This window comes from Microtus oregoni, unplaced genomic scaffold (genome assembly GCF_018167655.1).
Source record: "Microtus oregoni isolate MIOR12 unplaced genomic scaffold, Mior012 000140F_ref0000409, whole genome shotgun sequence".
Taxonomy (NCBI): domain Eukaryota; kingdom Metazoa; phylum Chordata; class Mammalia; order Rodentia; family Cricetidae; genus Microtus; species Microtus oregoni.
In genome coordinates, this window is record NW_024544790.1 from 443,303 (window position 1) to 469,568 (window position 26,266).

Sequence of the window (26,266 nt, forward strand, 5' to 3'; positions counted from 1 at the left end):
CAAGATTAGATATTTTTTTAAGAATTTACACAAATTGTTTGGGTGTGGTGATACACACTTGTAATTCGAGCACTTGGGATGCTAAGGCCAGAGCATTGCTGTGAGTTTGAGGCCAACCTAGGCTATACGATGAGACTTTGTGTCCAAAAAAAAAAAAACAGAAAAAAATGGGCCAGCAAGGTGACTTAGCTGCTAAAGGTACTTACTGCCAAGCCTGATGAACTGAGTTGGATCCCCAGGACTCACATGGTGGTAGAGAACTGATTCCTACAAGTTATCTTCTAACCTCCACAGGCATGTTGTGGCACATACACACAATAAATAAGTGACTAAATAAAAATTGTAGAAATTGGTCTTGCTGAAATTAATATGTTCCTTCCATAAATATTTTAAAGACTGGGGCCTGTTAGCGCAGACTTGTAATGCCAGCTATTCAGGAGACTAGGGCAAGAGCATCACAAGTTCAAGGGTTATATGGGCAACTTAGTGAGACACTGCCTTAAAATAAATCAACAAAAAAGGGCTTAGTGGTCGTGAGGCTGCCCCAGGTTCAATCTGTAGTAACAGAAAAAAAAAATCAAAGTACCTTAAAAGATGACATTAATAACCTGGAACATTTCCAACAGAGTAAGACTTAATACAAGAATATCTGAAGCAGGCTTAAGCCCCTAGCTGCTTGTCTAAAAGATTTAGGGTTAGAGTCCACATGGCAGCTAACAACCTCCTATAATTCCAGTTCCAGGGACTCTGATGCCCTCTTCTGGCCTTTGTAGGTACTACATAAATATTGTATATGTGCAGCAAAATGCCCATACACAGAACATTTTACTAACTATATCTGAAAGGACGCCTAGGACTAAGGATGTATAGCTCAGTGGTAAGGCATTTGTCTTACATGTCCAAGGTCTTGTATTCAGTCCTTAGCACAGTAAAATAAAAATGAAAAAAAAATGAATACCTACAAATATGAAAGGAAACAACAAAAGAACAGTGGAAAGCAAGGAAGAAGATAACAAAGAGGTATGACATAAAACTAGAAAACCAAGATACAAAGATAACTTAGCCTAATGGGCCATAAAGACATGTAGATGTGTTAACTTCATATAGTGGTCAGAGAGGAAGACCACAATGAAATGCCATTTCCCTCTCTCCCTCTCTTTTCAAGACAGACTTTCACTATTTATCCCTGACTGCCCTAGAATTCAACAGAGATCTACCTGTGTTTGTCATTGCCTCCTGAATGCTGGAATTAAAGGAATATGCTATCGTGCCTGATCCATTTTATGTTTCTAACATGGAAAAAATTAAGACATATAATCTTCATATGACTTAAAGAGAATAGATTTGCATGGTCTCTTGTCTCTTTTCCTACTTGTTTAAGAAATTGTTGTTAATTACTTATTTATGTGTGTTTGCACATTTGTGCACAGAAGCTAGAAGAGGATTTCAGATCCCTGGAGCTAGGATTATATTATAGGCAGTTTGGACCTTCCTTACATGGGTGTTGGCAATAGAACTAGGATCTTCTGCAAGAGCAATATGTACTCTTAACCACTGAGCCACCTCTCCAGCCCCTGCATGATCTTTTGTACAGTGCTGTTGGGTATACAGATTTGCCAGCCACTCTGAAAACACAGTTTAATAATGCCATATGAATTCAACATCTAGAAGCCAGCACCCTGGAGAATTTCATTCATATATATGAAAGAAACACACACACACAATGACAATATATTATGTAGCTAGTGGGCTAAATCCAACCAAAGCCTGTAGTAATAAGGGCAGCGGGGCTGCGTCCCCAGCACCCCGGCTGCCTGCTCGGCTAGCTTATGCCCCAAAATAATTACACAGACACTGTATTCTTTTAAGCACTGCTTGGCCCTTTAGCTCTAGCACTTACCGGCTAATTCTCACATCCCGATCAACCCATCTCTAATAATCTGTGAGAACCAGTCTTACCGGGAAGATTCTAGCCTAGTCCATCCTGGGTCGGAGCTTCATGCCGGGAGTGGGGCATGGCGTCTCTCTCAGGTGTCTGCTCCCTAGAGGAGAGCTGTCAAGTCTCTGAGCTCACTTCCTCTTCCTCCTAGCGTTCTGTTCTGTTTACTCCTCCCACCTATCCTCTAACCAATAAAATGGGCCAAGGCAGTTCCTTTATTAGCCAATGACCTTCCTCCATCATTTCCCCCTTTTCGGTTTAAACAAAAAAAAAAGGCTTTAACATAGCAAAATTGCATATAACAAAACAGTTATCAAGTAAAAGTTACAATAATCTTTATCATAACTAAGGAAAACTATAACTATAACTAACTATTCTTAATTCCATCAAAGACTCCAGAAAGATACAATACTACCTAAGCAAACAGGAAAAAAGCAACTTTTAAAACTCTAGAAATAACAGAAACATCTTGCTGCCTGGACAGTCACCCAAAGTTCCTCTGTACCGTTGGGGCATCCATCTTCAGCCTTCAGGCCCATGCTATCCAGCAGACATTTCCATAAAGCAGGAAAATTCAAAGTCAGTTCAGTCACTATCTGTTGTGTCCTGCAGAATGTCTCCCAGACTCTTTCATGAATCAGGAACCCCGAAAGATCATCTCACCTTAGGCAAGTTCAGTAGACCTCTCTCTGTGGGTTCTCTGTGTCCAGTTTATGCAATAGTCCAGGCGAGAGCTGTTTCTTGCCCAAATGGCTATCAAACTCCATAAGGATCCTCTTCGATGCCCATCTTCCTCTTGAAGTAGATTGGTGCTGCCAGGAGCAGAGTGTCTCGTTGTCATGAAAAGTCCTAAGTTATTAAAACATTAAATGTCCTATTCTGTAATCTTTGAAAGACATGAAGAATGTCTATCTAAAATATATCTCTATATATCTAGAAAATCTAACTAACATGACTACAAACTTGACGATTACTTATGATTATCCATCAACAACCTATATTTCCTAATTATACAGTACATATTTAAATGAACTACACAATCACAATACCTTAATCAAAATCAGAAATACATATACATATAACAAAATTGACCGTAAATCTCTATCAATAAAGCAAAATCTATATTAATGCAAATTATTCATACCTATATCATATCCCCCTTTAAATGTAAAAGAACATTTATAAACATTATTTGGGAATATGGGCGCAGTTATTTCTCTCCAAACTGCTTCCTGCTGAATGGGGGTGTCGTTAATTAGGTCTTTCATGGTATAACCTGTGTGCTAGTTTCATCTCAGTTGGCAGTTGAGCAAAGCAATTTTCTGAAGATGTTCACAACAACCCTTCAGGAGGGCGTGGTCCATCATACCAAATTGGAATAGAAGAAATGAACAGCGTCTCATCCTCTGTGAAAACAAAATAAGAAACTCCTTTCCAAAGCATCATGTCCTTAGAGCCAAATTTCAAAGTCAAGGCATTTTCAAAATATCTTTGTTGAATTAGTTCAGCAGCATTTATAAATAAATATCTTTTAGCATCTGTTGCTCCTTCCTCAGCATTTAAATAATTTAAAGAGAGCATAATAGCATACAGTATCAAAATTCTCTGTGTATTTTCCATCTTTGTGCAGCTTTGTTTTAACCTCTATTTTGTTTATTTTTACTTTTAACTCTTTGCTTTTTGAGACAGGTTCTCTGTATCTTTGACCTGAAGTAACTCTGTAGACCAGGCTGTCTTTGAACTCTCAGAGATCCGCCTGTCTCTGCCTCCCAGGCATTGGGATTAAAGGTGTAAGCTACTACACCTTGAATTTACAGAGATCTGTTTGCCTCTGCCTTCTAGGCACTGGGATTAAAGGCGTGTGCTACCACACACAACAACTCTCTTCCTTTTTTTTTTGTATTTTACTTTAATAATTTTGACTTTTAGTCTGCATATATTTTTAACACACTGTAAATCATTTAGAAATTTTCTCTGTCTTTGAATCTCTCTTTACTGTATCTCTCTTTTTCTGACCACACGAGTCTTTAATTTACCAAGCAATATCAGTAGGATTAAAGGCGTGGCTTTGCCGGCTGGATCCAGCCCATTCCTTAGCTTTCCAGCCTCATGGCTGAGGTACTGGCTGTAGCCAGCAAGCGAGCTTCAGCAGCCTGTGCTTGCAAACCGCACAAACCGCCTGTGTAAAAGTGTCAGAGTTTGTCCTGGCAGGACAGCCCAGAAAGCCGGCATTTTTAATCGGCGCAGCTTTTTTCCTGTTATGGCTGAAACCCGAAAAGCATGCGTTCAGCTTTTCGTCAACACCATTTAAGTGTTTCATGGCAGGACCTCTTAAGAGCTGCAGGGTTTTGCAGCTGAAGCTGAGTCAGGAAGCCTCTCTTAGATGAGGCGCTAGCTTGTTAGCAAGCAGAGCAGACCCGAGAACACAGCGAGTCTAGTTGCCATCAAACAAATCGTAGCACTTTACTCCAAATGCTCCATTCAAAAGCTCTGTCTCCCGCAGGAGCAATAGCAGCACAGCCCCAGGAAGTCGCGCTTTAAAATGACACAGCGTTTTTTCTGCTACTGTTGCCCAATCAGGAAATCTCTCTACAGCATGCCACCAACAAACAGCAAAAATCTGTGTTAAACTCTCTCTCCCTTATTTTTAAGCCTTCTCAGGTTTTTTAAGTGGGTTTAGTCCATTACGTCAGGCGCCAACTGTAGTAATAAGGGCAGCGGGGCTGCGTCCCCAGCACCCCGGCTGCCTGCTCGGCTAGCTTATGCCCCAAAATAATTACACAGACACTGTATTCTTTTAAGCACTGCTTGGCCCTTTAGCTCTAGCACTTACCGGCTAATTCTCACATCCCGATCAACCCATCTGTGAGAACTGGTCTTACCGGGAAGATTCTAGCCTAGTCCATCCTGGGTCGGAGCTTCATGCCGGGAGTGGGGCATGGCGTCTCTCTCAGGTGTCTGCTCCCTAGAGGAGAGCTGTCAAGTCTCTGAGCTCACTTCCTCTTCCTCCTAGCGTTCTGTTCTGTTTACTCCTCCCACCTATCCTCTAACCAATAAAATGGGCCAAGGCAGTTCCTTTATTAGCCAATGACCTTCCTCCATCAAAAGCCTGTTTTTTTCTCAACTGTCCACAAGAAAGAATAAGTTTTCAATCTGTTTAAAGAATACATGATGGCTGGAGTAGTGGTGCATACTTTTAATTCCAGCACTCTGCAGGCAGCTGGACCTCTGAGTTTGAGGCCAGCTTGGAGTATGTACATAGTGATACCATGCTCAAAAAGAGAATACATGAAGCGGGGTGGTGGTGCACACCTTTAATCCCAGCTCTTGGGATGCAGAGGCAGGCAGATCTTTGTGAGTTCAAGGCCAGCCTGGTCTACAAAGCGAGTTCCAGGACAGCCATGACTGTTACATAGAGAAACCCTGTCTTGAAAAAAAAATATATGTGTGTGTGTGTGTGTGTGTGTGTGTGTGTGTGTGTGTATATACACATGAATACATACACACACACACACACACACACACACACATATATATATATATATATATGAATACATGATAAGCTTTGGAAATCGGAAGTGGCTTGTCATTGGCATTCAGCAGTTCTTATGACTGCCTACACCCTGTACCTATTTAACCAGAATGGAGCATGTCTGCACTATACACATGTACTGCAAGAAGAAATCAGTATCTCAAAAGAAGAGAAATAAGGAATATAAGCTTATGTGTGGGATGCACTTCTCTGTTGACTCTTTTGTCAGTAACATGTCCCTGCTAGACATGGAACATGGCTTTCTGGCTTTCAAAACTTGCTAGCTATTAGAATCTCCATCACTATGAAGTTGCCATAAATGCTGCTGACTTGGATGTGGGCTCCATCTGAGCTGTGCTGCACCATGTCTACAGTGTGCTGAATGTGGAGTTGGTCCTGAACAATCCTCTATGCCTGCTGGGACTAACTGCCAAGTGAGCTTTCATTACTGGCTAGATTCTTTTTTCTGCTCTTTGCCCTTCTCTGTTGAAGTCAGCTGAAACACCTACATCACCCCCAGAAGAATCTGTGAATGCCTGAGTCCTTCTTGACTTGTGGCATTATGTCTCCCCAAATTTTCAACCTGAAGGTCCTCACTTCCTGCCTGTAAGTCATTAGAATGAAACCTACAGGAATCCTTTCCAGTTTTATCCCCACCTGACCATGAGAGAAGTGTATATTTTTTTTAACATGGCAGGGTCTGTGGCCCACAATGCCCCTAACAATTCCTGATCAGTAGATACATGCCAACAGTATTGTTGAGTTGTAGCAATATAATCCAGAATGTGGCGTCCCAGAATCACCATGTGACTGCTTAGTGTAAATTAATGGAAATTATTAAAGAAAGCAAAAATATCAGTTCCTCAGTCAACAAGAAAAACAAAAAGTGTTTTTGCTTTTTAAAATTTAATTTAGGACTACACAGATGAAATAACATAAAAAGGATTAGTGAACACAGGGTTGTGATGGTCCTAGAGTAGAGGTGGTTGACAGTAAGTAGTTCAATCTGACTCTTAAGCCTCTGAAATTATATTGCTATGCTTAGTCCATAGTAGGGCAACTTTATATATTATATAAAACCAGCAATTCTTCCTGGAGGAATTTCTGTAAAAGTGTTAATATCAGTAAGTAGATAGTTTGGTAGGAATTTTTGGTTAGCTGGTTTTATTTGTCCAAGGGTATTCTGGAACTCATGTTGCCAAGGATGTCCTTGAACTCCTGATCGCCTTGCCCCCATTACCCTCCCAAGTATTGGGATTGCAGGCATGAGCCACTATATCTTTCTACAAGGTTTAGTGCATTTTGAATAGCCACAAGATGGCACTCTTGTTCTCTATGACTCTGCATGAATTTCTTCAAAGATGTTCAGGAAGGTTGGTAAGGCTGCCATCTTATCTGTTAGTGTGGATGTCACCTTGAAAGGGATTCATTTTATTCAAGCCTAAAATTGTAGCAATTCTTACAGAGAACCCTGAGTACTGCTTAGTTAAAAAGTTCTAAATTTAGTTCAATAATGTGTGGATATTTTAGGAAAAAAAGTTCAGTATTGATTCATAAAACACCAGCTTTTTTGTGTATGTGTGTGTTTATGTGTGAGAGAAAGAGTGCTGGTACCTGAGTGCCATAACGTGCATGTAGAGGTCAGAGGACAACTTTCCAGAATGAGTTCCAAGGATTGAACCCAAACCATAAGGTTTGCGTGGCAAGCCTCCTCCCAACCCCAGCGACCTTATTGTGCCGAAACAACATCAGCTTCTTTTATAATAAAGACAAAAAGCACAATAATCCTGTTTTTTTTTATTTAAATTTTTTTACTTTATGTATATAGGTATTTTGTCTGCATGTATGTCTGTGTACCGTGCATGTACCTGGTGTTCTTGGAGACCAGAAGAGGGTCTCAGATCACTGGGAATAAAGTTACAGACAATTGTAAGCTGCCTGTGTATCCTAGAAATTGAAGCCAGGGAGTTACAGATGGTTAAGAGCATCATGTAGGTTCTAGGAATTTCACCCAGGTCTTCTAGAAGAGTAGCCAGTGCTCTTAATAACCACCGAGCCATCTCTCCAGTCCCAACAATCCCTCTTTGATTTCAGCAAATCTTTTTTTTTTTAAATATTTATTTATTTATTATGTATACAATATTCTGTCTGTGTGCATGTCTGCAGGCCAGAAGAGGGCACCAGACCTCTTTTACAGATGGTTGTGAGCCACCATGTGGTTGCCGGGAATTGAACTCAGGACCTTTGGAAGAGCAGGCAGTGCTCTTAACCGCTGAGCCATCTCTCCAGCCCCTCAGCAAATCTTAATAGATAGGAAAGAGTCTATAGACAGAGAGCTACCCAAGAAGCAGAAACTCAAGAGACGCTAGCTTTGCCAACTAAGTTACGAACTGAGAACATGAAACTTCTGGACAAGAAATAGATCACTTCATAGGATTATAGCTGGAAACTGAGGAGCCTAAATTACCTGTGAATCACTGATTTGAAACCAAAAAGATCTGTAATTAGTCTCTGAAGTCTGTCAAAGGTCCGCAGGTCAATGTAGAAAGTTTCAAGATTCCAATTCCCACCACACTCTGTACTCTCGGGCAATTCTTGGGATGATATAGTTATATAAAATTTGGATAATAAAGTGGAACTTGAATATTGAAAGGTTGTTCTGAAGATGAAGTATATCTAAATGGCTGAAGAAAGATTAAGGTCATTTTTGTCTACACTAAATTGCTTACCTTCCTTACAACTAGAACAGAGACATTGGTAGTGTCACATAGCATGAAACAGTTTGAATAAAATTATATGATGCAGTATTACCCCCCTCCTGCATGCCCTATGATTGGGTGATGCTAGAGATGGAACCCTGCCCCAGTGTTACATGTGGGAGGCAAGTGCTCTTTACTGGGCGAGCTATAACTTAATCTCTTAGTATTTGGCACACACTGAATGCATTATCTGAGGAGGCCAGAAGAGGGGATCATATCTCCTGGAATTAGAGTTACAGATTGTACTGGGAACTGAACTCTTAAATAGATCCTTTGCAAGAACAGCAGCAAGCACTCTTAACCATGAAGCCATCTCTTCAGTCCAATAGTTGGCTTCTTTTGTATTTAAAGGCCCATATTGTAGCCCAGGCTATGCTGGTACTCATTATGTACCCCTAGGCTGGCCTTGAAATCATGGTGATCCTCCTGCCTCTGCCTCCCTGAGTGCTGGGATTAGACTGGGCTCATGACATCTGAATATTCATCTTTATTGAATAAAATGTTTGTGATGCTCACATTTTTTCCAGGACCTTCATGCTGGGCAATGAACATTTTATTTTATTTTTTTAAATTAAAATGTCGTGTGTGTGTGTGTGTGTGTGTGTGTGTGTGTGTGTGTGTGTGTGTGTGTGTGTGTGTGTGTGTGTGTATACACACGCCCGTGCCCATGGGGGTCAGGAGAGTGTGATGGATCCCTTGAAGCTCTCCAGCTTATAGGCAACCATGAGCCACCTAATGTGGGTGCTGGGACCTGAACTGGTCCCCTGGAAGATTAGTAAGTGCTCCTAACTGCCTAGCCACCCCTCCAGCCCTAGCTCTCAGTTGAGTTTGGTGGCACATGCCTATAATCTCAGGTTGAAGCAGGAGGATTGAGGGTTGTAGGCCAACCTGGGCTATATAATGAGTCTAAAAAAGAAAATTGCATAGTAAGTCTAAAAAAGAAAATTGATTCTTCTAGCATTCACTGAGGTACTGAGGGGCTTTTGATATGTTTCCTGAATGTAAAGTACTTGATAATTTTAGCTGGAGGAGAGCAGAAATGTTCAGAAACAAATGAAGATTATGCAGAAGAAGCAAGCCCAGATCGTGAAAGAGAAAGTTCACCTGCAGAGTGAACACAGCAAGGCCATCTTGGCAAGAAGCAAACTGGAGTCTCTTTGCAGGGAACTTCAGCGTCACAATAAGACCTTAAAGGTTAGTTTTTATTTATTTTTTTCTATTTTACAGAAATAATGTTCTCAGCTGATTTTACAAGAGGTCATCTTGTATCTATTTGAAATTTGTGCCTACCCAGAGATGAGATATGCCTTTCTGGTTTGCTTGGGCTGATGCTTCATATGAGACAATATAATGTGAGACTGATAGTTAACATTGTATGTTAAATGTGGGTTTCCTGTTCAAAAAAAAAAAAGGAATTCCCTCATTCCTTCATATTTTGGTCACAGGGAATAAGTAAACATTGCAACCCCCACTCTCTAGCTTCCTTTTTAAAAGGTTTTATTTATGTGTATGGTGTTTTGCCTGCATGTATATATATGTACCGTGTCCATGGCTAGTGCTGGAAGAGGATAAAAGAGGGTGTTGGATATGCTGTAACTGAAGTAAGTTACTGATAGTTATTAGCCACTATCTGCTGGGTGCTGGGAACTGAATGAACATGGTTCTCTGCAAAAGCAGCAGTGCTCTTAACCGCTGACCTATCTCTCCAGCCCACCCACCCCCCTCTTGAAGCCATGGTTTAGGAAGCCCAGAGTTGCTGTAGAAAACTAAAGAAGTTGCCATGAAATGAGAAACTGGTAAATTTAGAATCAGTGTTTTCAGAAAGGAGCATTGCTGAGCACTAGGTGGATGTCAGGGCTGAACTGCCCAACATTCCGTGGCCATTCCCAGGTACTGAGTACTTTTGGCAGTTGCACGTAGATCTTGGCAGATTATACAGGAAGAGTGAGCAGATACCCAAAGATGACTTGGTATGCATGGAGGAAGAGAGAAAAAAGAGCCATGAAAAGGATCCGCCTCTTAACATTGTAGCTGGCCTGTCCTTACATACAACAGAGTGGGATTTTGAGGTGGAACTCTGATCAAACACCGAATCTCTTAACTACATCCCAGGGACCTAGATACAACAGCACTTAGGACATGGATTTTTCACCAGATAGGAATTAACATTTGCTTCCTTTTAAGATTTTATGGGGGGGGGGGGCGGGTGTGCACACACACGCTCACAGTGAGAACCTGAATCTCTTGGAGTTATAGGTGGTTGTGAGCCACCTGATATGGATGCTGGGGACTGGACTTGTGTTCTGTATGAGAGCAGTAAGTGCTCTTAATCCCTGAGCCATCTCTTCAGTCTTACTTTTGATCTTTTATATTTATTTTACTTAAAAAATAGATTTATTTATGTGTATGAGATTTTTGCCTGCATGTATACCTGTGTACCAGTAGATAGCTGGTGGCTACAATCAGAAGCAGGCATCAGAAATGGGAATTACCCTGAACTGGAAGTTATGGATGGGTGCTGGGAATCAAACCAAGGTCCTCTTAACCACTGAGCTATCTCTCCAGCCCTGAACCTTTAAATAAGATACCTCTTAATGAGATGCCTGGGCTAACAGTGTACGCCTGTAATCATAGCTACTTAGAAGACTGAGGCCAGAAGTAATGCAAATTTAAGACCTGCTAGGCTACAGAACAAGTTCAATGGCATCCTGGGCAACTTAATGAGATCTTGTTTCAAAATGAAAAATAAAAATTGGACTGGGGATATAGCCTACTCACTTGCCGAGTATGCTCAAAGCCCTTGTTTCAATCAATCCTTTTAACTTACTTCCACTACCCCCAAATTAAAAGTTAGGCATTTTTCCCTATAACTAGAGTTGTTTTAAATGTAGTAAAATTTACATTTGAAGGTAAGCTTTTTAAAATAAGTATACCATTGGTCTCTTGACCTCGTAAGAGAGGTGTGGCCTAGAAAGTAAACTGAAGGAGGGTTGTCTGCTCAGACTCATCTAAGTTGATTTCTTGTGTGGTTATCAAGAAGCCTGTTCCAGTATACAGTCAATTGATATAACTGGGACTCTATATCTCATCACTCTGTATGGTTTTTTTTTTTTTTTTGCCTTGTTTTTTTCAAGACTAGATTTCTCTGTATAACAGTCCTGGCTGTCCTGGAACTTGCTCTGTAGACCAGGCTGGCCTCGAACTCAGAGAAAGTTTCTGATCCTAAGTAAGGAGGACAAATTGTACTTTAGAAGCAGTGTTTCAGGGCAGCCACAGCAGCTTTTCTTCCTCTCCACATGCTAGGCAAATACTTTTTTACCAGGCTGCATTTCTAACCTTTTTTATTTTTGGTGTGTGTGTCCATTTGTGTGTTGCGGGTAGTAGAGTAAGTTTGCATATGGAATCCCTCCAGAGCTAGGAATACAGGCACAGGCTGCCATGCCCTACTTTTTATGTGGGTGCTGGAGATTTGGACTCAGTTCCTAGGCTTAGACAGTAGGCACTTTACCAACTAAACTATTTCCCCTACCCTCTCGTTTGAGACAGGGTCTCACTAAGTTGCCCAAAGTGTTCTTTAATTCACTCTTTAAACCCAGGCAGGCTTTGAACTTCTCAGCCTTGAGTAGCTGAGGTCACGGGCCTGGCAACAGCAGCTTCTTTGAGCATTTTGCTCATGGGTGTACTATTAACAAAAATTCCTTTGGGTATTAGGAGGAAAATATGCAGCAGGCAAGAGAGGAAGAAGAGCGACGTAAAGAAGCAACAGCACATTTCCAGATTACTCTAAATGAAATACAAGCCCAGCTAGAACAGCATGACATACATAATGCCAAACTCCGACAGGAGAACATCGAACTGGGAGAGAAGCTGAAGAAGCTCATTGAGCAGTATGCAGTGAGGGAAGAGGTAATACCATTCAATTGCTTTCCACAGTTTCTCCCTATTAGTAGTAACTTCTGTTTACTTTAAAAGTATTGTTACAGGATGTTTTAGAATTCTTCGTGTATAGTATAAGGTAGGTTTATTGACTAGGGAAAGGATCAAACCATTGCATAACCAGAAAGATTAAATAAGAGTCTATCTGCATGAATAGGCAAGATAATTTCCAGTTTTGTTAAATACTAGTTCCATGAAGTACTAGAAGATGGCAATTTTTACATTATTTTCTTATCTGGACTAATAATGAATGAATGCTTGGCCCCGGAATAACCTGCATCTCAAGACATTTGTGATAATCTATAGCCATTTCATTACATCTGTGTCTCAGGTTTATGTTTGTTTTTGATTTTTTTTCCTGTTGATATTGGGTTTTGCTTATTGCCCTGGGTGACTTCCAATTCATGGGCTTAAATATATTTTCCTGTTTGAACAGCCCAGCCCAGCCTTTATTTACATCTTTTTGGGCTGGAGAGATGGCTCAGAGGTTAGGAGCACTGACTGCTCTTCCAAAGGTCCTGAGTTCAATTCCCAGCAACCACATGGGGACTCCCAACCATTTGTAGTGAGATCTGGGACCCTCTTCTGGTGCTGCAAGCAGAATACTGTACACATAATAAAATAAATATTTTTTAAAAAAAAAAAGTATTCTTTTTTTTTAAATGGGGTTTCTCTGTGTAACAGCCCTATCTGTTCTTGAACTAGCTCTGTAAACCAGGCTGGCCTCAAACTCAGAGGTCTACCTGCCTCTGTCTCCTGAGCGATGGAATTAAAGGCATTTGCCAACATTGCCTAGCAACAACTAATTTTTTAGGTTTTTGCACTGCTAGTGGTCAAATCCAAGGCCTTGGCCATACTATATGAACTTTCTGTTCCTAACATAGCTACCCTCAACCCTATTTTTTTTTTTTTTTTTTGGTTTTTCGAGACAGGGTTTCTCTATCTTTGGTGCCTGTTCTGGAACTAGCTCTTGTAGACCAGGCTGGCCTTGAACTCCCAGAGATCCGCCTGCCTCTGCCTCCTGAGTGCTGGGATTAAAGGCTGGGATTAAAGGCCGGGCGGTGCACCACCACCGCCCGGCCCTATTTTTTATTTATCTTTTAGTGTTGGGATCAATCCCATGAACCTTATGTATGCTAAGTATGTTTCATCATTGAACTTATATCCCGGACCTCTGTCTTTTCTGTTTTTGTTTATTTTATCAACAGTCTATTTTTAATTTTTCATGTTTGTCTTTGTCTGGATGTGGGTTTGTGCACATGAGTGCAGTGGCCACAGAGGCCAGAAGAGGACTGGATCCCTTGGAACTGAAATTATAGGTGACAGTGAGCTGCCCAAGGTGGGTGCTGGTAACCAAAATCGGAGCAGCACTTGTATTTGCTGAGTCATGTCTCTACTTCCTATGGCTTGAACTCATTAAAAATTTGTAAAAATTATTTTATGTGTATGGGTGTTCTGTTTGCACATGTATCTGTGCACATAAGGAGGCCAGAAGGTGTCAGATCCCCTGAAACTGGAGTTATACTTGGTTGTAAGCATCCATGTGAGTGCTGGGATTCAAACTCAAATTCTCTGGAAGAACAGCCTTAAAATTCTTAAATTCATAGATATTTCAGTATATAACTCAGAAAGCTCTTTTTGGCCATATAATTTTCACATCTAAAAGGTGAAGTTAGCATCTGCTTGTCTTTTTAAAATTTATATGTGTGTGGGTGCCCCAAGAGGTCATATAAGAGGGTATTGGATTCCCTGGAGTTGGGATTACAGGCATTTGTGAGCTGCCCATCATATGTACTGGAAAACAAACTTTGGTCCTCTGCAAGAGCAACAACAAGAAGAGCAGCAAGAACGCTTAAGCATTCCTACTTTCCTGTTATTAAAAAATCTGAATTAAAATCTAAATAAAGTTTGTCTACTTCACTAGATTATGTCTCATCTCCAAAATACAGATTTCCTTGGTCTGTTTTTATTATTGAAGAGCTTATTAAATAAAGTTTTGTGGGTTTGTTGTCATTCAGGCTAAGATTTACTATTAAATTATTAAAGCCCTAATTTTCTTTTTGGTTTCCTCTGTAATCCTGGCTGTCCTGGAGCTTGCTATGTAGACCAGGCTGACCTCAAATTCACAAAGATCCTCCCACTGGGATTAAAGAAGTGTGCCTCCAGGCCAAATCCTAATTTTCTTACAACGATTCTTTTATTATTTAATGGACTGTTTCTTCATTAGAGAATCATGTGTTCAAATTCATAAATGAAAATATAATTTGCCATTTTAATACCTAGGCTATCTTATCACCAACTAGTATTCTTCCTGTCACATATCATACTATAACTGGAAGAATCCCAATTCTGCAGTTCCAAGGTGGCATGTTTTGATGTCTGGTAAGGCACCAAACACCTTTGGTTTGACTCAGCAAACAGATTCTGGCACTGAGATTTAGCAGGACAGAAACTTACCTAATTGATAAATTTGCCTTCGTTTGGCTTTGACTTATGCTACCTTCAATTGAGGAATTTAGCAAAATTTAATGGGTAGGGAAAAAAGGAATGGGCATAAAAGGTGTGTGTATGTGTGTGTCTTGATGTTTACTTTCTCAGTACACAGCAGAAACAAGAATTTCAAAGCTTGTAGTGGTGGTGCCTAGCTCCAACAGTGCAATGTTCTTGCAGATGGTGTCAAACATTGTTACAGGTGTAGGGATGGAAGACCTAGATTATTAGCTATGTGAGTTTTACAGGAAAGCAGGGCAAGCAGTGTTTTAACATCTTATATTTCCTCCCCATTGTGTTCCTCCCTTCATGAAGTGATGAAAGGAATTCTTTTTTCATAGCACATTGATAAAGTATTCAAACACAAGGAATTGCAACAACAGCTTGTGGATGCGAAACTTCAGCAAACGACACAGCTGATAAAAGAAGCTGATGAAAAACATCAAAGAGAAAGAGAGTTTGTAAGTTCTGTTCCTTAAGAAAAAAAAAAGAAAAAAGGTATTGCCAGTATTTTAACTAAAACATTTAATGTCACCCAAGGGGTATGATAGTTAATTATTAGTTCTAGAAAGCTTTTGGCTACTTCTGTTCAGAGATCCACTTGCCTGTCTCCCACTGCCAGGTGGTGGTGGCGCATGCCTTTAATCCCAGCACTCAGAAGACAGAGGCTGGTAGATCTCTGGGAGTTCGAGGTCAGCCTAGTTCTAGGACAGCAGAGCTACCCAGAGAAACCCCGTCTTAAAAAGCAAAAAAAAAAAAAAGAAAGAAAGAAAGAAAGAAAGAAAAAGAAAAGTAAAATAGAAGAGTAAAGATAGGCACCACCATACCTTGCCCTAGTTTTGTTTTTGAATAAGTTGACACTATGATCGGTGTAACTATTTTGTGAGTTTATTGAGTTGGGGTCTTATTGTAGCCTTGGCAGAAGATGAACTTGAACTCATGAACCACCACACCCAATTTATGATTTGCGAAGGACTGGACCCCAGGGCTTGTGGGCATACAGCAAGCGCTCTATCAACCGAAGCATCATCCTTCACCAGTTTTTTCTTGTTTTTTTATGCTTAGAATCCTGTTATCTAATTTCATTTCTTTTGTCCATAGCCTTCTACCAGTCTTATCTTGCTCCTCAGGTAGCTCAGCCATTTGAGGTACTTAGCAGTGTTTTCTGCTAATATTAGACATGTGATTATTTTTACCTAAAATACCACCCTTAAACCTCAATTTTGTAAATTGTTTTAGGCCTCCACAGTACCTTTACCTTTTTCTAATTAAGAAGTAAAAGATGCCTTTCTGCTTCTGTAAGCATTGCTAAGAAGCATAATAATGGAAGGTGAATGTAGACAGCAACTGAAAGAAGGTATTCCATTTTTAGGGTAGTCATTCTTGCTAAAACAGTGAACAAAAGGGTGCGGTAGAATTGGATCATTATTCGATATATTCACAGTTGTAATTGCTATTAGTACTTTTGCAAGAATGTTTCTGTTTTCTAGTTACTAAAAGAAGCAACAGAATCCAGGCACAAATATGAACAAATGAAACAGCAAGAAGTACAACTAAAACAGCAGGTAACTTGATAGTTCGGGATAGCGAATTTTAAGAAAAATCGTTCATTTAATAAGTACGTTCAATCTTCTCTAAGGTGGTGTTGCTTGTTCCCAGAAAAGGAAGCAATCACACATATCTCTTGGAAGTCTCTTTTCATTTAGGGTGTCCTTCCAAATTTGAGTGTCCCTGGTTTATAGTACTAAAAGACTTATGTCTTAGTAGGCTCCCACTCCCAAATCTCAGCCCAGCTGGGATAAAATTAGTTATCCATCTTTCATGGCTTTCATTTGTGTTACCTCATTTCTCACTAAAGGAAACTGACAAACTTCCAGATCCAAGGAATGTTATAAAATTTCACATACCTTAACATATTTGTAATTTTGTGCCAATTTAGCACCTAAACGGTTTTAAAACTACTTGTAACCATAGTTTCACTTGTAGGTAGTTTTGTGAAATGCTTTTAGCCAAGGCTTTCTCTCCTTTTCACTCCAAATTCTGCAGTTGTTACAATGTTTGGAATAATAGTGTGTACTATTCATCTCTTTTCTTGAGGAGATGGTCCGAGAGACTTCTGTCTTAATAGGTGAAATTAGGTGTTTGTAATTATAATCTACCCCTTTTTAGCTTAAATATTATTGAAATAATTATCAAGTTTAGTGCAAGGCTCTTTAAGTAATACTCTAGATACATTAAGCCTGGCTTCAGTCTTTTTTTTCGACACAGGGTTTCTCTGTGTAACAGCCCTGGCCATCCTGGAACTAGCTCTTGTAAACCAGGCTGACCTTGAACTCACAGAGATCCACCTGTCTCTGCTGGGATTAAAGGTTTGCGCCACGACCCCTGGTTGGCATCAATCTTTATAATCACCTCTTCTGGATACTATTTTTTTAAAAGATTTATTTATTTATTATGTATACAGTGTTCTGTCTGCACGCATGCCTGCAGGTCAGAAGAGGGCACCAGATCATTATAGGTGAGCCACCATGTGGTTGCTGGGAATTGAACTCAGGACCTCTGGAAGAGCAGTCAGTGCTCTTAACCTCTGAGCCATCTCTCCAGCCCCTGGATACTATTTTTTGAGTCGGGTAGGACATTCTACAGTATTGGTGAGATAAACTTCTTACAAAGCGATTCTAACTTTTTTGAGACAGGGTTTCTCTGTGTAACAGCTCTGGCTGTCATGGAACGTGCTCTGTATACCAGGCTGGTCTCAAATTTAGAGATCTGCCTGCCTCTCAAATACTGGGATTAAAGGCATACATCACCACAACCTCGCAAAGCTAGCCTAATTTAAGAGTACAAATTTTAGTATTTTTCACCATAAGTTATGATCATGCCAGAAGACTGGTAGGAAATTCAAATCCCATTACTGCTCAGTCCTATACATTCAGTTGTACGAATGGAGATGAGTATCAATGTGGATGAAGTATAAAGTCCATGTTTCTGCAGATGTTGATAAACTGACATTTGCCATCTGTTTCCTTTGCTGTCACTATCCTTTTCAAGAGTTGATCTCATTTGCTGCTTTTACTGTGGTATTTCATAGTAGTTGCCTTGGCCCACTGTTTTGTGATTAGCCATGTAAGTCCAAGTGTAATGATAGTTACTGTCTATTCACTACTGTGGGCCAACATTGAACTCTCTAAAGAGACAGCTGTGGTATAGGTGCGGTGGTGGCGCATACCTTTAATCCCAGCACTTGGGAGTACGAGGCCAGCCTGGTCTACAGAGCTAATTTCAGGACAGCTAGGGCTGTAACACAGAGAAATCCTGTGTCAAAGAGAGAGACAGACAGACTTCCTTTGGATGTCCCATCATCAAAACAGGCTTCACTGAAACTACTGGAGAGTCTAATTCCAAGTGCATTAAGAGCTCTCGACTCAACTTGAGCACCACTGTTGTCCCTGACTTCAGGCTGTCAGCCTCGGATGTTAGAGTGGAACACACCTCCACTAGCTTATGCTCAATCCTCAGCATTCTATTGTAGTTCTATTCTTTTCCTACACTTTTATGCAGATACTCCTTGTTGCCTGTCTCCTAGTGATCACTTCTAGCCTGATGAACTTGTCTGCTGCTGCTTCCCCCACAGCAGCACCTGCTCCAAGTGCTTCCCATATGGCACACCCACCTATAACTGTGGGCGGGCTGCCTTCCATCTCAACTTCCCACATTTTGTTAGATGTTATGTATAATATTCCTCTCATCACTGGTTACATGGTCTTCTGGTGTCTAAGATTAAGAATCTTATGTGCATGAATGCTTTGCCTGTGTGTGTGTGTCTGTCTGTGTGTGTGTGTGTGTGTGTGTGTGTGTGTGTGTGTCTGTGTGTGTGTGTGTAATATATGTATATGCCTGGTGCAGAGTCAGAAGAGGGAATTACAAATAGTTGTGAACTTCCATGCAGGCACTGGGAACCAAAGCCCACGTTCTCTGCAAGAACACCAAGCACTCTTTCCATCCTGCCCCTCTACTTCTGTGTATTTTGTGATCTCAGGAGAGGGAAAGAATCTCTTCCTCTGGACTTGTTTCCTCGTAATAACATTAGACTATCTCTGAACGGTTCCCTCCTGGATCTTAAAGCTTTTCCTTTCTTTTGACATGATGTCCTTTCCTCTCTGGAGGTTTTCTCTAAAGTAGAATAAAGGGTGGGCTAGCTTATGTTTGATATATGTGTGTGTGCGTGCGTGTTTGATACATACATACATCAAATTCCTTGAACTTAAAAGAAAAAAATGGTGCTTCTTACTTTTTATTCTTTCCTTAATCATCTCACTATCCCCAACCACCATTCTGCCTGCACTCAGGAGATATTCTTGATACTAAGCAGAAACATGGTCTTTTAATTTTCACAGGTTGGGGCATAGCTCAAAGCTTTGCAGGGGCATGAAATTTCTGACTGCCACACCCAATGCATTTTAATTAATGGGGTTATAATTAATGCTAATATTCCTGCAATTTAAATATATGTTAACAGCAATAACCTCCCAAGTACTAGATCTCTGTGAGTTATTAGAATTTCAGGCATCTGGCTGCTATCCAGAGATTGGGTGTTTGCTGTTCTGTCATTTATAACAAATACCATCATGTAGTTAAGTTTATGAGTTTGAATTGTTTACCTGGAACTCAGAATAACCAACTTTTTATTTTGTTCTGTAGCTTTCTCTTTATATGGATAAATTTGAAGAATTCCAGACTACTATGGCAAAAAGCAATGAACTTTTTACAACCTTCAGGCAGGAAATGGAAAAGGTATTTGTATGTTTTTTAGTAGACTGAAATATAAAAGGGATATTTTGAGCTCTTTATTACTACTTAGAGTGAGTTTATATTGTTATGATACTGTCTTTTATATATTAGTGTGCCCCCAACCAAGTAGCTTCTTTATACTTCTAAGATTTTTCCTTAATTGCAATAAATTCCTTTTTTGTTGTTTTGTAACAGCCTGGCTCTCCTGCAATTTGCCCCATAGACCAGGATGGCCCTTGAGATCTGCCTGCCTATGCTTCCCAAGGGCTAGAATTAAAGACTTGCAACACCAATTCTCAGCTAACTTAGAAATAGGCCTTTTCAGTCACGTAACAGGCTTACTTCTAATCATTTCAAAAAAAAATTCCTTTTCTTGGCTACATTAAAAGTAGACTGGCATAATTTGACATGACCTTGAATATTTAATGTTCTATAAGCTTAGCCTGCCACACCTCATGTTTTACGTTTTAGGAGTTTCACTATGATTTCCAGGTTGGTCTTAACCTCTAAAATTCAAGCAGCTCTCTTGCTTCAATCCTCAGCCTCTCAGCCCAGGTAACTGCCGCTATAGGTACATGTCACATCAGACTATAATGGAGAATTTTTAAAAGTAGTTTTCAAGGGGCTGGAGAGATGGCTCAAAGGGTAAGGGCACTACCTGCTCTTCCAGAGGTCCCAAGTTCGATTCCCAGCAACCACATGGTGGCTCACAACCATCTGTAATGAGACCTGGTGCCTTCCTTACCAGCAGTACATTGTATGCTTAATAAATAAACCTTTAAAAAAAAAGTAGTGTTCAAAAGTATTATAATAGTGTACAGTGTAAGCCATGACTATTATTCCACTGAATTGGAGTGTTGGTTGATGTTCCAGAGCACCCATGTTGGGTGGTTCACAACCATCTGTAACTCCAAGTGATCTCATGCTATCCCTAGTCTGGGCATTTTGCTCATGTGCATATACCCCCCAGACACATGAATACACACATGGCTCCGTGGTTAATAGTGGCTGTCATTCCTTCCTCTAGAGGTCTCAGTTTCAGCACCCAAGTCAAGTCAATCATAAATTACCGGTAACTCCAGCTCCTGGAAATCCAATGCCCTCTTCTGGTCTGCATGGGCACCCACAGCCACGTGCACATAGATATACACATAAATAAAATATAAATCTTTAAAAAGCGTGATTGTAAACAAGTTGTTCTGACTTTGTGCCCCCCCATTTACTGTGTGTATACATGCATGTGCAATGGCACATGTGTGAGGGTCAGATGACTAATTCTGTGAGTAGGGTCTCTCCTTACACCTTGTAGGTTCCAGGGATCAAACAGGTCCATCAGGCTTGGTGGAAAACACCTTCTTACTGACCCCCCCCTTTTTTGGGGGGGGGGTTCGAGACAGGGTTTCTCTGTGGTTTTTGGAGCCTGTCCTGGAACTAGCTCTTGTAGACCAGGCTGGTCTCGAACTCACAGAGATCCGCCTGCCTCTGCCTCCCGAGTGCTGGAATTAAAGGTGTGCGCCACCACCACCCGGCCTTACTGGCCCTTTAAAGGAAATAAAAAGACCCACCAAATTCAGATAGTGTTTGGCTCATTAAACATGTGTTCAATTACCAGGAGCTAAATAGTACTCAGATTACCACCTTCAAGTATTTTTAGACCTAGTAATCTGGAGACTTCCATGAGCAGGTGATTTGTTCTGCCTACCAGTCCTTTGAGTTGATAATCCGATCGAGGGGTAACTGTTAGGCACAGTAAGTATTAGCTGAATTCCAGCACATGCTCACTGTTGAAGTGGAACACAGTTCAAGACAGGGATTCCCCAAATTTGCTATCCTTGTGGAAGATCCTGTGGGATGGAAAAATACAGATCACTGTGGGTCAGTACTCAACTCAGTTCTTCCATGAGCTCTTTCCACCGCCTTTGTCCTAATTTGTGTTAGCTACCAGTAGAAAGCATCTGGTCTGCCTTGTTCTGTTTCCCTTAATAGCACCTGGGGCTCAGTGTCCTGACTTGAAAATCACAGCTGGAATACTGAGAATGTGACCAATTGATAAGCATAGATAAATCTCATTCTCAACTTTTCTTGTAGCAGAGGTTTAAGAATTTTCCTTTGCCCAGGCATATTACATGCCTTTAGTCCTAACAATCCAGAGGCATGGGCAATCAGAGGCCAGCCCAGTCAATGCTACACACACACACACCCCAAAAATGTTCCTATGATTCTTTTGGGTCTACTTTATTATCTTTAGCAAAATTAAGGTAGATAATTAAATTCCACCGCTTCTAATTCACAAATGATTTATGCTTGTAACAGCTCAGTGAGGCAAATGCAGAGAGGGAAGCAACGTTAAAGCTTTTTTGATAGGACAGCTGGTAGGATAAGATATGGAATTAAATTAAGCCCTGGAGAGATGGCTCAGTTAAGCTTACTTGTTCTTGCCGAGTACGCGAGTTCAGTTCCCAGCATCCACACGGTGGCTCACAACCATCCATAATTCCAGTTCTAGATCTGATGCCTTCTTTTCACCTCCTAAGAGCACCAGGCACATGTTGTGCAGACATACATGCAGTCTAAACATTCACATATATGAGGAAAATTTAACTGGTAATTTAGGATTTTAAAGTTGAATTATGTTCATTCACAGATGACAAAGAAGATTAAAAAACTGGAAAAAGAGACAATGGTATGGCGCACCAAATGGGAAAACAATAATAAAGCACTTCTCCAGATGGCTGAAGAGGTAAGATGGTTCCCTGAGATTAGGATGTGTCATTAGTTATGCGCAGGGTACGATAGTTACTGAGTAGACTGATGATGCCTTTCCTCGTAGATGGATAGTGGTAGAGTCCTGAATGAAGGATCAAACATTTTATTTATTGCCCAGTTAATACAAGCATCCTCTTGAGACAATGTTTTCTCAAACTTGAATTTATAATAATTCTTGCTATAAAATGCCAGGATTACTAGGTCCCAGCCAAAGGTGCTGACTGTCTAAGTTAGGTCAAGCACTTGCAAGAATGGCTAAAAGATGGCTGGGCTTGGCGGTGTACACCTTACCAGCACTCAGGAGTCAGAGACAGGAGGATTTCTATGAGTTTGAGGCCAGTCAAAGCTACATGGTGAGACCTTATCTTGAGAGACTAAAACAAAATCAACTGAGAGGTGCTGATGCATTGTCCAGGCCTAGGGAAGCTCATTCGTTGGACTTCCTAGTATGACTACCAGCAAACACCCCGAATGCCTTTCTACCTGAAAAAAAAAAACAAAAAAACTTTTTGGCCATGTTCCAAGTGAAAATGTATTGCTTGCAGTCACTACACATCTTCATAAATTTGACAGGACTGCACAATGTTAGAGCACATGTGTATAAGAATCTTATTCTGCCAGGCAGTGATGACACCTGCCTTTAATCCCAACACTTGGGAGGCAGGTACATCAAAGCCAGCCTGGTCTACAGAGTCAGTTTTAGGACAGCCAGGGCTAAAGAGAAATCATGTGTGAAAAACAAATTATTGTTCTAAGTAATCTTAGTTTTTGCAAGTCTTTGACAACTACCTTCAATTTCTTTAAAGTTAATGTGAAATTTCAAGTTAAGGGGATTTCATCTACTTTTAAGAACAAAATTTAAAGCCATTATTATTAAATAGCACAGACCATCAAGGCATGAAAGTATTAGGTTTCTAAACTAGACATATATAATAATACCAGGTAGTTAACAATGTGGTTCAGTGCAGTTATTTTTGTTTAAAAACAACACCTAATTTATATTTAATGAGGTTATGGAACTGTCGACTGGTTTTGTTTTTCATTTGACAAAAAAAAAAAAACCAACAGAAAACTGTCCGTGATAAAGAGTACAAGGCCTTTCAAATAAAACTGGAACGGTTAGAGAAGCTGTGCAGGGCTCTTCAGACAGAGAGAAATGAGCTCAACGAGAAGGTCGAAGTCCTGAAAGAGCAGGTCTCTATCAAAGCAGCAGATGGGGACTTGGTGGCACCTGCGATGCAGCCCTGTGCTGCCCTGGATTCATTCAAGGAGATGAACACTTCAAGAAGAGCCCTGGGAATGCACTTGGAGGCTAGGGGCAAAGCCAAGTCAGTGAGTGAGAGAAGAAGTGCTGCACAAAAGCCCTCATCTTCAGGTTCTGCGCAAGGCATTGAGTCAGTTGACTAGGGTGAAATGTGATCACTGTATTGAGAGATATATTTTGTGTATAACTTCCTCTGTTAGTAGTAACTATTGGTTTTGTGGTGAAAATTTTCTTACTTTTTCTACCATATCTGTATTTTCTTAGAACTACTGGACTTATGTGGTACAGGAGGCTGCTTAGCAGTTTGAAATAGTTTTAATCTATAAATTTCCTTCATCTATGTTGCACATCTGCCTCATTTTCCCCTTTGTTGGAGTGCATGTCTTCATTGATTTGTCCTTTCTCTTTCTGCTCCTTGCACCTAATTTTCCCAACTAAAATCATTCAAGACAGGGCCATTAAAGGAACTATGTCCTCATGATGGTTCCTTGATGTGAAAACAATTTTAATTTAAGCATTTTGGCCCCTTAATACAAAGGAAAATACCAAGGTGATTACCTTTGCTTAATAGCCTATTTAAAGGGGGAACATGTCAGAAACAAGCTTAGCATTTTTCATTCAAATTAGCTTTTCTTGATTTACTTGACAAATTGAGATGACCGTATAACCTTGAAGTTCTGACAGAACATATATAAAGATGTTACTTGCGAACAAAATAGGCAAAGTATTGGATGAACAGACAATGTTTCTGTGACTAAAAGTAGTCATATTGTGCTGATTTGGGGATAGAATGTACCACATGTGAAATTAATTTGGACTACCTGATGATTACTGTAGTAGATGGTGGTGGTTTATGTACATGTTCTCCATTTCCCACAAAAAGCTTATTCTTTGAAAACTGCTCACTGCTGTGAGTTTAGAACAAGAATAAATTCATATGAAGCTTATATTAGGCAAAAGCTTTTTTTCAGTCCCTACAAGTTCCATCAGCAAAGCACTTTGTTTCCAGAAAGAAATTTCCAAAGTAAAAAACACTGGAACCAGTATTTTTTTTTTTTAATCTTGGGAAGACTTGGCAGATTGTTTACATAGTGAAAACAACCTATAACTTATATAAGCTTTCTGGTTCATTTCTCTTTTCTTAGATGTTGTCACTTAAAACAAACCAGTATTAATGTTTCTATACTTTAAATTGGGGAATTTCAAAACTAAGCAAAACATGTCTTAGTTTTTTTTGTTTTCTCAGTGTTGAATGTGGCTCAGCCATGCAAACTGCTAGAAGGTCTTCATTATTTTGGTATAATTTGCAATGAAATGCTTTATAAAGTAATTTTTCAAAAGGTTCAAGTAATACACACCACATTCTATTCAGCAAATCTTTCAGACTGACTGACACTTGTTGAATTGCTTACTGGACTGAATAAACTCCATTTCTCTTTGCTAAAAGTTTTATCTGTAAACTCCTGTGACATTCATGGTCTAAACTGGATTCAAAGAATTGAAAACTGTCCAAAAATAGAAAACAGTCGCGGGAATAGAGTATCTTTTTAAAACTATTCCGCATTGGTCATGTAATCAAGGGGTCAGACAGTAGAAGAAATTCATAAAGTTGATTATTACTGTCAGTTCATCAGAAACAAGAACAATCCCTTCCAATAGCCTCATAAATACTCTCCCACCTTCAGCTACTAGAAATACTGGATCATTTCCCCTGAAGGTATATCAGAAATATAATCTACTTTGAAATTATTACTAATGATCACATTTCATAAGTCTGCTGGATACATAGCTCTTAACATTTTATTAAGCCACGTGTGTAGCCTGCCACATTTTTTTGTGGTGCTTGTCCTGTGTGGAAGACTGTAAATCTTGAACCTGTTGCATATTTTCAAGGGCTTTATAAAGCAATGTGACTAACTGTCCTGGCCTGCTGCTTTTGGCTTACGTGCATTTTTAGCTACATGTTTGGAGGACAGTGATTCTGTCTGGTAATGTATTCAGAATCTTTCCTCCTCCCATTACTCTGTGAATAAAAACAAATGGGACCTCAGAGAAGGATACCCTCCCCCTAAAGTGATCACCTCACCAGCCCAGTGTTGTGGCTTTGTAGCACGCCCTGTATCTACCATAATCTAGAACACTGTAATGCTACTAGGCTGGCCCAGAAAAGGTTTAAATGTTGAATTCACTTACTGCATTTGGTGCACTACCATGCAATCTTGATGTATATTTATAGTGGCAATAGACCCCAAAATGTAGCAAAAACTTGGGTCTTGGATATCAGGCCATTTCATCCTCAGACTTGTAGAAGTACATTTCCTGGTCTTGAGACCAGTATTTTTTAGTTATGTATGCAACTGCCTTTATTACACACCTGGTTATTACAATTCAATTCTCAGGTGTTGCAGAAAAATCTACCTCTTTCAGACTGTAGATGGAAATAACTGTGAAAAAATGATGCAGATATCTTCTAGTTTGTGCTAAACACACTGCTTTATTTTTACAGCCCACGTCTTTCATGAGGATATGAATTGTTAAGAGGCAGTCTTGTTTTGCTTTTCAAATACATTTTGTAGAGATTTTTCACTAACGTGAATCTGATTTTATCTACTCGATTCTGTATAGATTAAGTAAATATGTATGATGAATTTAACAGCTTTCGTGTATTCTTTGGTTGCCCATGTGGCCTTAATTGCGTACAAATCCAAAGGAACAATTTTACCTATTTCTCCTGGAGAAAGGAGATATGTATGGGAGCGTGCACATACATCCACCCATTCCCAGCTTCT

The 26,266-nt window shown here is 40.1% G+C and overlaps 1 protein-coding gene across 2 annotated transcripts in view; it reads left to right on the forward strand.

The window, feature by feature from the left end:
• The window catches only part of LOC121444768 (gamma-taxilin), a 56,425-nt gene extending 30,295 nt beyond the window's left edge, over window positions 1-26,130 (forward strand). The window contains exons 4-10 of one of the 2 annotated variants that reach the window (XM_041646674.1): window positions 9,254-9,424; window positions 11,942-12,136; window positions 14,998-15,117; window positions 16,147-16,221; window positions 19,358-19,450; window positions 22,092-22,187; window positions 23,282-26,130. In XM_041646674.1, coding sequence (XP_041502608.1) covers window positions 9,254-9,424; window positions 11,942-12,136; window positions 14,998-15,117; window positions 16,147-16,221; window positions 19,358-19,450; window positions 22,092-22,187; window positions 23,282-23,620 — 1,089 coding nt within the window. In that variant the 3' untranslated portion in view covers window positions 23,621-26,130. The remainder of the gene's footprint in view (window positions 1-9,253; window positions 9,425-11,941; window positions 12,137-14,997; window positions 15,118-16,146; window positions 16,222-19,357; window positions 19,451-22,091; window positions 22,188-23,281) is intronic. The other variant, XM_041646675.1, reaches the window with a different exon arrangement.
• The last annotated feature ends 136 nt before the right edge of the window (window positions 26,131-26,266 follow it).